This window comes from Falco naumanni, chromosome 3 (genome assembly GCF_017639655.2).
Source record: "Falco naumanni isolate bFalNau1 chromosome 3, bFalNau1.pat, whole genome shotgun sequence".
NCBI classification, from domain to species: domain Eukaryota; kingdom Metazoa; phylum Chordata; class Aves; order Falconiformes; family Falconidae; genus Falco; species Falco naumanni.
In genome coordinates this window covers 23,180,754-23,197,168 of record NC_054056.1, presented here as the reverse complement: position 1 = coordinate 23,197,168, position 16,415 = coordinate 23,180,754, and the positions used below count along the sequence as shown (strand labels likewise).

The 16,415-nt window shown below is 39.7% G+C and overlaps 1 protein-coding gene across 3 annotated transcripts in view; it reads left to right on the top strand.

Annotated features, from left to right (window-relative positions):
* RANBP9 (RAN binding protein 9) overlaps positions 1-16,200 on the top strand; it is a 40,957-nt gene extending 24,757 nt beyond the window's left edge. Inside the window, exons 5-14 of one of the 3 annotated variants that reach the window (XM_040585523.1) lie at positions 1,902-1,924; positions 3,812-3,996; positions 4,829-4,941; positions 6,253-6,361; positions 7,748-7,938; positions 9,701-9,848; positions 11,544-11,617; positions 13,956-14,107; positions 14,797-14,908; positions 15,255-16,200. In XM_040585523.1, coding sequence (XP_040441457.1) covers positions 1,902-1,924; positions 3,812-3,996; positions 4,829-4,941; positions 6,253-6,361; positions 7,748-7,938; positions 9,701-9,848; positions 11,544-11,617; positions 13,956-14,107; positions 14,797-14,908; positions 15,255-15,385 — 1,238 coding nt within the window. In that variant the 3' untranslated portion in view covers positions 15,386-16,200. Of the gene's footprint in view, positions 1-1,901; positions 1,925-3,811; positions 3,997-4,828; positions 4,942-6,252; positions 6,362-7,747; positions 7,939-9,700; positions 9,849-11,543; positions 11,712-13,955; positions 14,108-14,796; positions 14,909-15,254 lie in introns of those variants that run through there. The other 2 variants (XM_040585522.1, XM_040585524.1) reach the window with 2 other exon arrangements.
* Positions 16,201-16,415: the final 215 nt, after the last annotated feature.

Genomic DNA, 16,415 nt, shown 5'->3' with positions numbered 1-16,415 from the left:
ATTTTGGCCCTGTTTCAGGGTACATGTCAGAATGGAAGATAACAGGCTCAGGTTGTGTTTACCCAAATCTTTAACAGGGTTAAAGCTGAGAAGGGTAGTCTTACTCCCTTTTTGGGAACTAGTAACAGTGTGCCTGCAGGTAAGGTGGATCAGATTGATGAGCCACTAAACAGACACTGTTTTTCTGACTACGCTTATCGTCACATGCATGGAAGAGCTAAGAAGGGAGGAGCAGAACTTGCTCTTTCAGTGGAAGTCTTCAAGCAGACTGGATTAGTCTGACTGTTGAAACAACACTCGAAGTGATTAAAATCTGTTCAAAGAGAACAGAATGGCACAGGTGACAAGAGGCTAGTAAAATGTCATCTGTCATAGACAGAGTCTGACAAACACTTTATGGATTTCAGAAGGAAACCTGGCAGCTGTTCTGCTGTCGTGGGCTTTGCTAGCTTGAATTTCTGACAGAGGAAAAATGATTCTGTGTTTAGGGGAAGAAGAAATCAGAAATTTTGGCTGTGTTGCTAAGTAGTTGTTGCTGCTAGTTGTCCAGAATTCCTGTACGATCATGACTTGAAGGAGATTAATGTTTTTTCTCAGGCCCACAGATGCAGTCTAGAGTATTGGAAATCTCTGGCTTAGCCTGGGATTTGATGCTGCAAAAAGGGCTAAGCAATTATTTATGCAGTTGTGAAATCCTGGGTTGAAAAAAACCCTGAAACAACCGCACACCAAAACCAACCCCCCAAAAAAACCCCGGTACCCACATGACATCTTTTATCATTTATCCATCTTGCCTACTGCCATGATTATTTTGGAAAAGGGTGAGCTGGATGTCAAAAATGTGCCAAACGGAGAGAGTAGTAATAGCTTAGAAAAAGTTAGGATGTAAACAGGTAATAAATAAAACAATAGCTTTAAGATGTGATTGGAGGAGACAGATTCATTCTGTCTTTCTTTTGTATCAAAGATGGGTGTAAAGCATCCCAGATGCTCTTGAGATTTGAAATTTTGGTGAAGAATGGAGAAGGAAAACAGGAGGGGAATTTAGGACAAAAGATTAAAAGCTTTGTTTTAATCTTAAATTTGAAAAGACAGTGATGCAAAATAAATAAGAGTTTGAAGGCATAAGGGCATTTGAATCATTATGCAGTCGTGAAAAAACCTGAATACTTGCAACAATAAAGGAAATTATGAAATACTGTTATCATTTGGCTGTCAGAAGGAGATTTCCTGATACTTATTTTTTTAACTAAAAGCTCATCCCCACCCCCCATCCATATTGCGTAAAGTTCCTGAAGTGAAGAGGTCAGATTTTTCTCTAATCCTGAGACAGCAACATCACTGCCCTGGTCTTATGGGTAGATGAATGCTTGTAATTATATAACGAGATATTAATCTGTTCTTTTTGAAAACCAAAGCACCCTGGCATGGATTAGAGGGAAACATTTATCAGACTAGTTTGGGACATTATAGACATGTGCTGCTCGTGTAAGGATAATTCTACTTATGAAGAAAAGTAATAGCAAACAAGAAGGCACACCAATAAATCCTGGTGCTGCAGCATTGAGACATGCAAGTGAAAAAATATCTTCAGATATTCTTGGTTTTCCTCTTAATTTTAATCTGTAGCCAAGATTTTTGTAGTTTCTAATCTGCATATCTCTGAGGTTTCTAAATCTTACACCCCAAAACTGAGGGCCAGTTGAGTACTTTTGAATGACAGTTACTTTTGCCAAGTATTGCACTTTTATCACTCATGCACATCGTGGATGTCACCATACTTAACTGCTTATTTCTAAGGTCGTTTGGGTGAGTTTTCTGAACATGCAATGATACACTTAAGAAAATGAGGCCAGAATCCATACTTATGGAAATTAATCTTAATTTTCTTTTTGTTACAGGCATCGCTTTCACAGATTTACCGGTAAGATAAGTGCATTTTTGAACAGCTTTCCTTTATGTTATAAACAGCAGTTTCACATGTAACTTGCATTTACCTTACGCTTCTTGGAAATGCAATGATAATCTTCTTAACCTATTTAATATCAGATGTTTCTCCTCATTTCAGTAGTGATTTAGTTGAAGCAAAATGTTTTTGGTTTTTACACCGATCTTCACAGGGGTTTTCCTTTTCAGCTTTTTAACAGGCAGTTCTAACGGAAGTTTAGCAGAAAATAATACATACAAGTAGTTAGTACATACTTTATTTGACACATGCAGGCCTTACATGCAGGCTATAAGCTGTATTCAGCACCAGCACAGTGCGTGTGTGTGCGTGTGTCAGGCTACTTCAGACGTTGTCACTATAACTCATTCTTAATGCCTCATTTTCAAAATCTTTCTCTATATTGTTCACTCCATAAGATCAAACATATCAAATTTTTTGAAAGAAAGCTGCAGATACCTGAAGTCCAGTCAATTACATTGTACTTCCTTTAAAACTGTTATGAATATGTTCCCTGTGCTACTGGTACAGGCATGATGCTGCACTTACTTTGTTTCTTTCTCATCCGTTCGTTTCTGATTTATTTTGGTTAGGGCGCTGTGTGTGATGCACTTCCATCTGGCAGCTGCTCCGTTTGCAGTGGCCTTAGGATGCTGTATTAAGGAAATGAAGATTCCTAAGGAATAGGATACTAAGATAAATAGATCTTATTTATACTAAGGAATAATAAATATACTAAGGTACTAAAGAAAAATGAAGTCAGTAGCCCGGGGTGCCTCTCAGCCCCTGCCACTGGCTTTTTGGTCTCATTAAAACATTTGAGGCTTGTGCTTTCTTGGTTAGTCTAGACTAGCCTCTTGACTATGAGCAAGGTTTATTTAAAAAAAAAAAGAAAAAAGTGGGTGTGTGTAGAAATGGGAGCAAGATCAGCTTGGGCATGGTTTTAACAACCAGAGTATTTTTCTTTAATTTCAATGGGTTTGCTGGGCTTCAGTGTTCCTACCAATCTGCATATTGGTAACTTCTGATAGCTTTGACTTAATTAGCATGTGGTTCTGTAGACCAACATGCCATACCACCATTGATTGCGGTGTAAATACAATGTAGGTATATTTATAAGTAAAGAAAACCCAGCAACAATACCCCAACTGACTGCACTGCCGTTGCTGAGATGCTAGTTGCATTTAAGAAAGTTACTTTAATCCCACCAGGCAGAGTTTATTTTTCTCATATTTGGCATATTTCAAGTTTGCATGGAGACCTAATCTCTAAGCAGAAAATAAAACTGAGACAGCAATAAAGGCTTTAAAAATCTTTTTCTAGATACAAGTCCAGGAATTCACGAGAACTTCAATGCACTGTTACAGTTCTTTTTAGGTGCTACACTTGGACTTTGAGGCTAATGAGTTCTCTATCCTGTCAGTTCTTACTGCTAAGATTCACCCATGTTTTAAGTATTTCACCCCAAAAGGAAAATGGCCCACTTTGTAAGTTTAATTTTTGTTCTCTTTTTAAAAGGAACTTTAATCCTGGTCTTTAAAATAATTCAAAAAAATGGTATTTAATATTTTGTGAAATTGAAACCAAAAGTTGTAAACTTTAGCACAGTTTAGAAAGTTTTACTAAAATTATCAGCAAGGCTTTCTTAATTCAAAATAAAAAAAAATATGGCCACTGGGAGTAAAATTAATCAGTCATTGTATTGCTGGAATCGTAGAAGTTGTTTTAACAGCTGGACAGATGATCCAGAGATATTTGCTTCTTCACGCTACTAGTAGCATTGGGGATATTATTACAGAGATGGAAAAACAAACAAAGCGGGGAATTTAGAATAAGAGGAAAAAATAATTAAAAAATTTCTTGCAGCCAAACTTGTACCCTACAGTAGGGCTTCAAACACCAGGAGAGGTTGTGGATGCTAATTTTGGACAACACCCATTTGTATTTGATATTGAAGACTATATGCGAGAATGGAGAACCAAAATTCAAGCACAGATTGACAGATTTCCGATAGGAGATCGGGAAGGAGAGTGGCAAACAATGATTCAGAAGTAAGACTTTGAATATTGTTCATTTTAAAAAAATGTTAATAATTGCATGGTTTCAAAGATGTTTAAAACATTGTACCTGTTGTCTTATGCAAAACGTTAAAGATAGTATTAAAAACTGGTACAAAAAATTTTGTTAGCAGGTTTGATAAACATGTATGAAATTGATCGTGAATAGATGTTTGGGGAAGAGTTGTATACACCATTAATAATAAAGAGTTTATAATGTATAAGTGTAAGCCTTCCATTCTGATTTGACCTATGTAATGTAGTTCGGGGAGTTTAGAAAAATTGCTGTGGTTGTAGTGGGCAGTTTTAATACTTTGGGCTCTGGAAATTTCCCTCCACATTCTCAGCCTTCAGCATGCCACGTTAAGTTGTGGGTTGTTAGTGTCTCTGTTGGAAAAACAGTGGTTGTGGCTTTGCATTTTTTATTTCTTCAGTGAAAACAAAGAAAAAACATGCAGAATTTTCACTTCAGTGTATGTAATGGGCAAAAAAAGAAATTTAATTAGCAGGTAATATTTTAACTGAGCCTGCCTTTAGATGATTAATGATTTTTATTATAATAAATAAAATAAAGAAATATTTATTATTTTATTAAAAAATCGTAAAATGAGACATCTTTTAAACTGTTTTTTCTGTGCAGTGTTTTGAAGAAGATACTACCTCTTAATTACTTTTGTCTGACTTGTACAGAAATTTCTGAGTTTCAAGTAGACTTCTTTTAATTCAGTCACATTTTTTTCAGAAAAGGGTTTTTACACTCAAGAAGTTTTGGGTTTTTATCTGTATTTAATGAATGTTTCTGGGTTTTGTGTTTGTTTATTTTTAGAATGGTATCATCTTACTTAGTTCACCATGGATACTGTGCAACAGCAGAGGCATTCGCCAGATCCACAGACCAGACTGTGCTAGAAGAATTAGCTTCCATTAAAAATAGACAAAGTAAGGCTGGAAAGCATGTTACATCCTTTTTTCCTCCCTTAAACAAATATTATGTAAAACTTTATCTTACGCATCACTGTAGAATTTCCTTTCAGGACCACTCCATAGTACGGTTCTTTGCTGTCATGTAAAGTTACACACGTATGAACAGCGGGTTAACGCTTTGGAACTTGTTTGATGTAGCGGAATGTGGTACATTACCTGTTGTCTTTCTCTTGAATGGAAAATTGTGATCTGTCTCAAACAAATGTGTGTAATGTCTCTAAACGAGTGTTTGTGAGAGCTAATGGTCAGTCACAAACAGGAATATAAAACTTAGTCTTGGCAAACATTTAGACTTTTTATCTTAAGTGTGAAAAGGGGTAGAGATTAGGGAATGCTTTATAAGTTAAATCAAAATTGAGTTTTCCTGCTTAACAGATGTGAGGGGGAAGAGGACAAGGAGAACTAACAGCAGTTCAGTTCTGACTTGCTGTGGCAGTGCTGTTTGGCAGCCTGATTAAAAACACCTTCCCCGTTCATTTAAATCCCTGCTCAGTGAACAAAAGCATTTGTGTGACTGCATGCCGTACCAGATGGGGGAACTGCTCTGGCTGAAAAATAGCCCGTTCGTTGGGCAGTTTCTCATTTGGATCGATTTCTCTGTTGGTGCGGTAAGACCTGTGAGGCTGTTTGCGACTTGTGCCAGGTTACAGCAACAGAAGCATCAATTAAAGCAGGGACTGTTGTGGAAAGGTTTAGTCAACTGTAACCTGACTGGAAGTATGTCTTGTAGGTGAGAAAGACTAAATTTTGTTTTTTATTAGTCCAAATTGAACCTATGGGAGTGGGATGCAATTTGGATGTTCTTGGGTGACGATAGTTTGGTATGTGCTTATTTATAAAGGTGTGAAAATGACAAATCACAGAAGAGTGTCTGCAATCTTAAGCTAGCTCTAAATGTGCAATCTGAGTACAAAGTAGTTGTATGCTGGCAATAAATAAAAATACAGAGTACTCATTTAGATATATGTAGGTGGAGTGCAGTTCTTAAATTTTCCTATTGAACATTTTAAGGAAGCATGATCTTTCTTTACACTATTTTTTTCTAAGAGGAAAACACCTTGTTGATTGATGGTTGCAGTGTCTTAATCGTTAATTTACATGTATGAATCCGTAAGCTGTCCATTTAACTGATGTTGGTTTTGGTGAACAGAAATTCAGAAACTGGTTTTGGCAGGATGAATGGAGAACCCATTGAAACAACATAACAGCTGTATCCAAGTTTACTAGAAAAAAATCCTAATCTCTTATTTGTTTTTTGGTGAACAGGAATTCAGAAATTGGTTTTAGCAGGAAGAATGGGAGAAGCCATTGAAACAACACAACAGTTGTATCCAAGTTTACTAGAAAGAAATCCTAATCTCTTATTTGCATTAAAGTGAGTCTTCAAATTATACAGATGTGTGTTTATAGATGGCACAGTACCTTCTGAGACAAGACAGTTACTCATTTAAAGCTTTCACAGAAGTTTAAACAAAGTTAAGCAGCGTTTTTTAGAAAATGTGTATACTGCACTTTTTTATGCTATATTATTTGCTACATGTTTAACTAGGTTTTGTCATCGAGGTCCTGTTTTGCAGCATAATTCACATCTTGCTGTAGACTTGTTCTCTAGAACTAAGTTTTATAATTTTTTTAATAAATTTTAATTGGTTTGGGTGTCAAGTAAAACTTAAAATGTAAACTGATATAGTATCATCATATTCAAGATGGTCAAGAGTCCTGTTGGCATAAGTTGGTCTGTTCCTCCAAATGGGTGACTGACTTTAAAGACCAGTTTAAATGAGCTGTTTCACTCCATGTCACTTTACTAGAAACCTGTGGCTAATACTGTGCAAATTCCATAATTCCAGAGAGATCTCTTGGCTTCCCAGGCACACAATAGTCACCTTCGTTCTGGCATTTTTACTTGCCAGCTGCGCTGATCTTCCAGAATTTTGTATCATGTTGTAGTGTTTGAATGCGGAAAAAAACCTGTTATCTTCTATAAGAACAAAGCACTTTAAGTTTCATGTTCAGTTAAGTAACTTGGAATGTGTTTGAAGTCTGTCACGTTCAAGTGCTGAACAGAATTCATGTGATAGTACTGCAGACTTACCACAGAATTCACAAAATGAGAACATTTTGATCAAAGACTTCACTCGATAACGTCAACTGTATGTTATCTTTTTCTCAATCTGTCTTTCTAAATTTTGCCTGCTCTATTGAGGCTATCTAAGCCTAAAAACATAAAGCAGTAGTTCTCAGCTTCCTTAAAGTCCATAGTAAAACCTCCTTATCTAAAATAAAATTGACAAAGAGCAACAGCCTCTAAAGGGAAGGTTTGTATCTGAGCTTGCTTTTCAGACCGTTTTCTAGTGCAAATGTTTAATGTTAAGTTACCGTTTAATGTCAAACTCTGTTCTCATTTACTTTGAGAGAAATGATAGACGTGACAACGTAACGACATATCCTTCTCAAGAAATAACCTTGCCCCTGCCAATAAAACCAAACAGTTAAACCAAGAAAATATAGCTTCTCTAAACTTTGAAGACTTATTGACAAAGTCTGTCCTCAGAGGACAATATTCCTGTTCTCCTCCCTCACAAATTTTGTAATTGCGTATTTTTGGCTGAATACTCCAAAGCTTATTGATGATTGGGTTACTGACATCCAGCATTTTGTTGAGTCAGACTCTTTGTATATTTAACACTAAAATTAAATCGTTGGTAAATTGAAATGTGAAAATTGTTTTATTAGCTTAACTTTTTTGCCTTTTGTTTAGGGTGCGCCAGTTTATAGAGATGGTGAATGGTACGGACAGTGAAGTGCGGTGTTTGGGAGGCCACAGTCCAAAATCTCAAGACAGTTACCCTGTTAGCCCACGATCATTCAGTAGTCCTAGCATGAGTCCCAGCCATGGAATGAATATTCACAATTTGGCAACAGGCAAAGGGAGCGGCACACACTTTTCTGGTAAGTTGGTGTGGAAGATAGAGTACATAGATTTGGATCCACCACACCGTGCAGATGATTTTTTTTTTTTTTTTTTTTTTAATTTTCAATTAAGTATTGGGAGACCTTACAAATACTCACAGACTGACAATTTGTTTTACTGGAGAGTTGATACTGAATACTTTGTATAGTTTTAATGATTAAAATACGTGATTCTCAGTCACTGGGGAAAGGGAGAGTATATAAATAGAATCAAACCTTTTTTGCACGTGCTCTTGGTTTTACTAAGGGTTTGCAAATTAGTTTGCCACTGATTTCTAAAGAAATACTTGTTTCTGGGAGGTGAAAGGTTCTGACAAAAAATTCTGTCCTTTCAATTATAATATATGGCTTGGGCAAAATGTTTTAAATCCAGTAAGTGGTGTATACGGTCCATCTCCTGTGGTGTTTAATGGAGTAGTAGGAACAGCTGCTTTTGTGTAGGAAATGCCAGGAGCTAGGTGGTGGGGTTAGGTAAAAGACTTCCTGCTGGCAGCCAAATTTCAGTCTGCGCGGTTGAAACAGTTGTGAGAAGTGTCGAGGTGGTGGGAAACCTTCGGAGCTGCCCCATGCCTGTGGGGAGACTCCCGCACCCTCCAAAGCACCCCTGCAGGGAAGGTCTTGGGCATGTTAAAATGGTACTTGAACATGTCATCTTTGAACCCAAGATTCTGAAGGTAGTAGAGGCTGTCAGTTTTCACTTCTGTTTCATTCTTAAATCCAAACTGGCGCTGACTGGGGACTTTTTATTTCTCTTGGTGGGGTTGAGTAGGAAGCCAGTGTAGCCAGGCCACCGGCATCCCTGCTGCCCCTGGAAAGGCAGTGGCTTCGCCTTTCTTCCCTCTGTGCCAAGGCAATGCTATCGTGTGTGAGTGGAGATCTGCTTAGGTTTTCTGTTCTGCAGGTGCTTATTGGGATGTCTTGCAGAAAGTACCTCAGACTTCCTAATTTTGAAAGCAAAGGCACCACTTAATCAGCAAGTTGATGAATGTATTATTAGAATTGCGGTTTGGGATTTCCTGAATGGCCACAACTGTTTTGTTTATAATAAACCCTTCCTGTGACCTCTTTCTTACTTAGAAGATACTAGGGAGCTCCAGCTTTTGTGCTTGACAGAACTGGCAATTACATGTTTGCTTCAAAGAGTAGTTTCTCGATTGTATTTTAGAAGGGTCAGAAGAGATTTTAGCCAAGACATCATAATTTCACAACATGGTGTAATTTTATTTAGCAAAGCAAATATTAACAATTAAAATAATTATACAGGGGAGAGAGGGAGTGAGGTTGTATTTATGTGTAGCAACATGTATTTTCAGCACTGAATTTTACTGCGTATTTATCGAGAGAATTATGTGATTAGGAATTAGTAAGATGTGTGTCTGCTTCCATTCATAAAGATTACAGTGGCCTAGAAAAGATTTTCAGGTCTTTCAGAAACAGTGTATCAGTTCTAAAAAAAACTATTATACCTTGATGCAGTTTTCTGGGTTTCTGATGGCTAAGTACACCTGAAAAGCCTTCACAGGTATGTGTTGGTATTTGTTAATGATGCTGAACTTCTGCAATGTAGAAGCCTTAAAGGTTCAAATACCTGAAATACGGAGGCTGAGTATTTTGGTTTATTTGTTTGGCAAATCGAGAGTTTCCGGACCAGGAACAATTAAGTGATACTTACTTCACTTCTATAAATCGGTACTTACAAATAAGTTTGTAGATTATGACAATTATTAAAACTTTCTTTCAGGGTTTGAAAGTAGTTGCAGTAATGGAGTAATATCGAATAAAGCGCATCAATCATACTGTCACAGTAAACACACGACTACCAGCTTGAATGTACCAGAGCTGAACAACATAAATGTATCAAGATCACAGCAGGTTAACAGCTATTCCAGGTGAACAAACTTCAGATGCTTCTAACTGACATGAAGGCTTGTGTTGTCCATGTGTTTGTATTGCAGAGAAGAGTGTTCAGTGGGATTTGATGTGATTTTTTTTTTTTTTTCCTTTCCTCAAGGACAGTTAAAACATCCAGTGTAAGGGGCCAACAGCTTGTGATCACCCTAGTGTGATCTGGTTTTAACTGCTCAAGCTCAATAGACTGTTTTCTTGTGTTTGGTTAAAGAAATGCAATGGACAAAAATAAATTACCTGGCGTATAGCTATTTATGGCCAGTTTTGAAGCTGTATAGTGAAGATTAACTAGCTCTCTGGCACTTGAGATTTTAATTGAAGCCACTGACATTGATTTAAGCATGTTGCCTGTAGGTAGTGAAAGGTTTTTTAGATACTCTCAGTTTGTGGCAGTATCTGCAAAGTAAACACAATTGAGATGCGTATGAAATGTGAACTCCCCTCCACTGCACACACAAGAGCTGTTTGCCTACTCCAATCACTGTCCCTTGTGCAAACACATTCAATTCAGAGCATGAAAATGGATGTATTAACCAGGGTTAACAGGGTTATTCATAACCAGTAAATACTCAGCTCTGGTTGCACAGATGCAGCAGAACCTGACTTGATGTGAAATATATAACAGGACTCAGCTGGGCTGTCCAAAATGGATTCCCAGAACTCCCAAGGGGGATGCGATGATGTGGTGGTGATAACAAAAAAATATTTCAGTTGGATGGTGACGATAGGGGGGGACAAGTAAGAGTAACATTTTTTAACTTCATGATTTGTGTTTGCGTCAGCAATTGCCTCTGCCAAAAAGTCTGGCAGTGTCCGAGCAACTTTGAGATTTGTCACAGGAGGAGGACAATTCCTTGGCTGCAGTGTTGCCCAGTCAGAGAGGCCTTTTGGTTTCTTTCCGCAAAGGAAGCTGAGTATTTCTGGTTACGTGGAAGCAAGATATTAAACTTTCAAATTGAATCTCTCTGGTCCTGAGAGAGCGTTTAGGTTGTCATTCTCCATGGCGAAACAGAACAGATTCAGATGTAACTGTCTGCAAAGCTCAGTCCCCAAAGCCGCGCTGGCATTTTCTGAAAGTGCTTCTGTGACCCGCTGCGAGCAAAGTGGTGTGAGGAGTTACATGCTCTGAATTTGCCCCTAGTATCTCTCTTCAGTGTCTTGGTTTACTCAGTATTTGCTTGGGGTTATTCTTCTTTTGCCTTGTCATTCTACTGAGAGTAAATGACAGATGAAGGCTTTTTTGGAATCCATTTACCTAAATATGATAGTCTTAAAGTAGGCTATATATTGAGTTAACTGTGGGGTTTTTTTAAAGAAGTGGGAATAGTATATTTTCTCAACGCTTTTTCTCCAGCTCTGTGTATGTAGATACCCAAACAAGGTAAGAACTTTTTGGTGTGTATTTAGAAAGTGTTATACTAACTCCTGATAATGGTGGACACGTTTAATTTTTCAGCATCTGAAACTGTTGTTTCAGTGGATGCTGATGCTAGTTGAGAGCGCCTTACAACCTCCCTGGTGCTCTGGTATCGCCAGTTGCTGTGGGAAAAACTTGGTAATATTTAAAAGCAGCTTTTCAGTAGCCAAGATGAGAAAGTACTGTGCTGAAGTTGTGAAGAAGAGAACACAAAGTACTTCAATGCAAGTAAAACTTTTATTTATTATTCTCTTTTCAGCAATGATGTAGACATGGAAACAGATCACTACTCCAATGGAGTTGCTGAGACTTCATCCAATGGCTTCCTAAATGGTAGTTCTAAACATGATCACGAAATGGAAGAATGTGACACAGAAATGGGTCTGCAGTGATATTTCTTACATTTTTATTAAGTGATGGCAACAAGGTTATGTTTTTACTTGCAATGCTTCCCAACTTGAAAATTAGGGGTATTAGTTCAAATCTTTTTTTTTTTTTTTTTTTTTGGCTTGTTTTGCTGTTATTAGATGTAAATTTTATAACCACTGATTTAGGTGGTCCAGTGTCAGTGTGAGAACAGGGGAAACTGGCGACTCATGGATATTGAAATTAGCATCATTTCTAAGGAAGTACCCTTGAGAAGAAACATGCTGTTGCGTAGCACACCTGGGTTCGGCTTGGCAGGTTGCTTCTCCCTCTTCCCCTAGTCCTCTTACCATTCGTGGTTCTCATGGCACTCACCAGTAAGAGTGGAAACTCCAGATCACTTACATTGAAGAATGCAAAGTGCTAGTATTAAATGCTCAAGAAAAGAGCTGTATTTGGGAACTGAGATGTAAAAAACCAAGCAAGTTTTCTGCCCAAAACTACCCCGTTTCACATAGTTGTGGTCTAACCAATAACTTCTACTTAACCTGTTTTTGTATACTGGTCGTACCTGTTGACATTAGTGACAATCAAATATTTAAATTCCCTCTGATGGGCAGCACACCATAAAAAGATCCTGTCCCCACCCAGTAAGGGCGGTCAGGTCATGTCGGTGCAGAGGGGCTGGGGCAGCGGTTGTTCCTGCTGCCCACCTCCCAGGGAGTGGAGGAATCCAGCCCAGCCGGTTCTGCAGTTGCAGAACTGTCTTCTCAAACCATAATGTGTCAGTTAATAATGTTTAAATGAAATGTGACACTTGGGAGGTCCCTGGTAAGCCTGGAGGATGCAGTGATACCCGGAGCCATCTGTGACCGCTGCAGAGCTGGGGGGGACGTGCTGCTGCTGACCACGCAGCTTTGCTGGTAAACACCAGATAACTGTTGCAAAGCAGCTCTAATTCTGCTCCAGCCCCGGAGGCGGGAGATGCGGATTGCCAGGCTGTTTTCCCTGCGTTACGTTCTGTAACTGGATAATAACAAGGCCTCACTTCTTTACTCTCTTTGCAGCCTTTTCCACAGAGGCTGGCTGTGTCAGACATGAAGCGGCTGCACAGGGCGCAGAGTTGTTTGTGGTGGTTGTTTTTTTATGTAGTTGTTTTCTGTCTTTGGAAAATGATGTCCTAGGTTGGGCTGCAGCTCACAACAAACACCGCTGCTTGAAGACTTGTGGGTGCTTCACCTTTGTAAAAAAGAAATGTGACTCCTCAACCTACCTTGTTTACCCTTCCCCACCCCCACCCCCCACCCGGTTTGAGTTTGGTGGGTTTTTTGCTTTTTGAGATATGAAGTATATACTCCTTAGTTCTGTGTATGTAATGTTAAGTAGGTAGATTTTTTCCAGAGGTGATATCTAAGAGAAAAAAAAAAAAAAAAAGTGGCCACTTACAAATCCTTGTTTGAAATACTGGTCGAAACACATAGCATAGGTCAAAACAGAGAGCAATATTAAAATCAGAAGAATGATTTTGTAATTCAAGTGTACTCAATTCCGTTGCTGAAAAAAGGCAAGGAATGGATAAATGCCCCTCCCCCCCTTTTTTTACAGGTTGCTTTAGTTGTAAATTTAAAAAAAAGAAGGCAGAACTTTCAGAGATGCCAAGGGTTGATTTACTGTTCATAAACTGCATTAATATATTTTAAAATCGCTCGGGGGGGGGGGGGGGGGGGGGGGAATACTGTAGGAACAAAAAGAAACCAATTGTAGGGTTTGGCTTGATTACCAAATGTAACAAAATGTCCAAATTATTAAACTAATACATTCTACAAGGAGTATGAACGGTCTAAGTGACCATCTTGTGGCAACACCCACGGTGGCTGTTGGGGCAGTTCAGGGGTTTTAACCCCCTAATTAGCAGTTCCAGATTCAGTTCCAGCACTTCAGAAGTGCAACACCAAAGCATTACCAAGGTAGAACTGCGTCGACAACTGCTTATTTTTGTTGTTAATAAACTCCCATAAAATTTTAGGGTAGAACTTGGTTTATAGTCAGTTTAAAATTAACCATTGCAAAATAAACAGCGTGTGTAGACAGCCTTTGATGTTAGTTAACTAAGTCCCTTTAACGTTCCTTAAGGAGCAGCTCAGCAGTGCTCGGTGTAGAACATTGTGGCAAGGTCTCTGCCCCCAGGGGCTTGCTTTCTGGGAAGGAGGTGTCTTCTGGGTGAAATCAGTGCAGATTCTCTAGGTCCATAGATCTGTTACTGTCCGCCCTGCTAGCGGTGATGATGACGATATCGTTTTTGCAGAAGTAGATTCAAGTCAGTTAAGACGTCAGCTATGTGGTGGCAGCCAAGCGGCGATTGAAAGAATGATCCATTTTGGAAGAGAATTGCAAGCAATGAGCGAGCAGCTAAGAAGAGAATGTGGCAAAAACACAGCGAATAAGAAAATGCTCAAGGTATGTGTGATCTTGGAATTGTGGGGGTGTTCAGGTGAGCAACCGTGCCGCCCAGCAGCTTTCCGCAGCACGTGGCGCTGCAATACTGCTGGGCTTTATCTTCTGCCATTTTTAAAATTCTGTGTGTGTCTGAGAGCAGTATTCTGCTCTTGGCTCCTGTCTTGCGCACGCAGCGTGTTCGCAGGGAAGGTAATTTCATACTGTAAGACAATTGAAACCAGAGGTGAATTTAGCACTTCCCTCTCATTTCTGACCATGTAGCTTGGCCTTGCGAGCCAAAGTGCCACTTTCAGCTCTTGTGATCCGTGAACCGCAAGGAAGAGGATTGATACAGGTGCCTGAAATGTGCTCTTGTTAGTACTCTGCGTCTTGCTCAGTTTACCTTGGTTTGAGAATGCTCTGGAAAAAATTCCCCTGCCAAAGACTGAATGCGTGCAATTTTCAGTGTTTTCTCCTTCCCCATCGCTTCCTAAAACACCGCCAACTGTTTTTCTTCCTGATGGGCAAAACACTGCTTGCTCAAAATGGCACAAGTCCTGCTACAGTTTTTTATCCTTTTGTATTGATGAAGGACACTGACAGTCACCTTTTAATGAATCCCTGAATCAAAATAATGGGTGAAGAAAATAGCCCTCGTTTTCACGAGTGCAGTGTAGCTGTGAGATACAGCTAACGTCATCTTTCTGCAGGACGCCTTCAGTTTACTGGCGTATTCAGATCCCTGGAGCAGCCCTGTGGGGAATCAGCTTGACCCGATACAAAGAGAACCTGTGTGCTCTGTACTTAATAGTGCAATACTCGGTGAGTAGGGCCTGGCGGGCTGCACGGTGGTGCGCAGCGCCTCGTGTCCCGCTTGGGGCTGGGTGGCTGACCCAGTCCAGCCGCGATGGGGTACGCTCTTGGTAAAAGGGGCGCGTTAACGGAGCGGGTGTCGTCACCCTTCTGGTGCAAAGCGAACCCGGGCCCGCTCAGCAGCGGTGCTGTGCGGGGGGGTTGGAAATGTCACCTTGTTCCTGCTCTGTCTTGCTGCAGGAGCAAGAGAGACATCTGGGCAGAGTGGTTGAAGCAAGCCGAGCGGTTGTCAGTGTTCAGCGCGTTGCTCTGAAATTAATCGGGCATTTTCACTGCCCCTGTGGTGCTTTTTCAGAGACTCACAACCTGCCAAAGCAGCCGCCGCTCGCCCTGGCGATGGGACAGGCGTCGCAGTGTCTAGGATTGATGGCTCGATCAGGGATCGGATCCTGCGCCTTCGCCACAGTGGAAGACTACCTCCACTAGCTATGCATTGGAAGGTCCGAAAGGTGGGGTGGCATGCTCCACGCGGAAGGTAGACCAGCTCGGCTGACTGGAATTTGGAATTTTAATTATGTACTAAGGACAAGTCTGTTGCTTTATGTTGCTTCCTAGTTTACAGCATGATGCAAATGATTTCTAACTTAGTGTTAGGAGAAAACTTCCATCTTAAAACCTCTTAGACAACTAAGAGTTGAAACTATCACTGATAATGTCAGACATCTGGATTGACAAGTACTGATCCTTGAAATGATTGTCCAAAACAAACCAAAAATCCTGCTACCTTGTGGTGGGACGGAAGAGGAGACGTGGATGTTTTAGCGTGTGGGTGATGTAAACGTCGAGCAGGATGACTTGCCAACCTCCACCGCCATTGTTACATAGTTCAATCAGTGTAATTTGCAAAATGCATAAACACCTGATGGTTTGGATATATAGTGTTGATGGGAAGAAATGATATTTTTTAATGTGTACTGTAAAACTTGAATTACTCAGGAGCTGAGTGAATATGTTTGTTGCTACTTACAATCCCAACCTGTTGATCTTAGTAGTTTTTTGTTTTAACATGGTCTTTTCAACTTTGTTTCCTTGTTTAACTACAGACAGCTTCTGTTGTGTAGACTCACCAGTTTAACTGTTGTATTATAACAGTATTACATGTCAACAGTGTGGTTATGACCTATTTATATAAAAACCAAATATTTAGTCAATTTACAGTCTTAATTTAATCTTTGTACACCTTGCATTTTTAAAAGTGCTTAAATAGTACTATATTGCAATAAAATGTAGTGATATCATAATTAACCAGCCATTAAAAACTTACTTCGACATACACGGTAGCAGGGACTTGTATGCTACGTCTTCGTGGTTCCTGAGGGAGCTCATTCAGCGCTCCCTAAAAGTGGGGCTGGGGGGGAAATGTATCTTATTTTTCAAAAGCAATTGTCAGGCTGCACAGGGCGTCCTGCGGTGTGAGCGGAGTTGATGACTGAGGCATTAAGGATCCAGCCTTTCT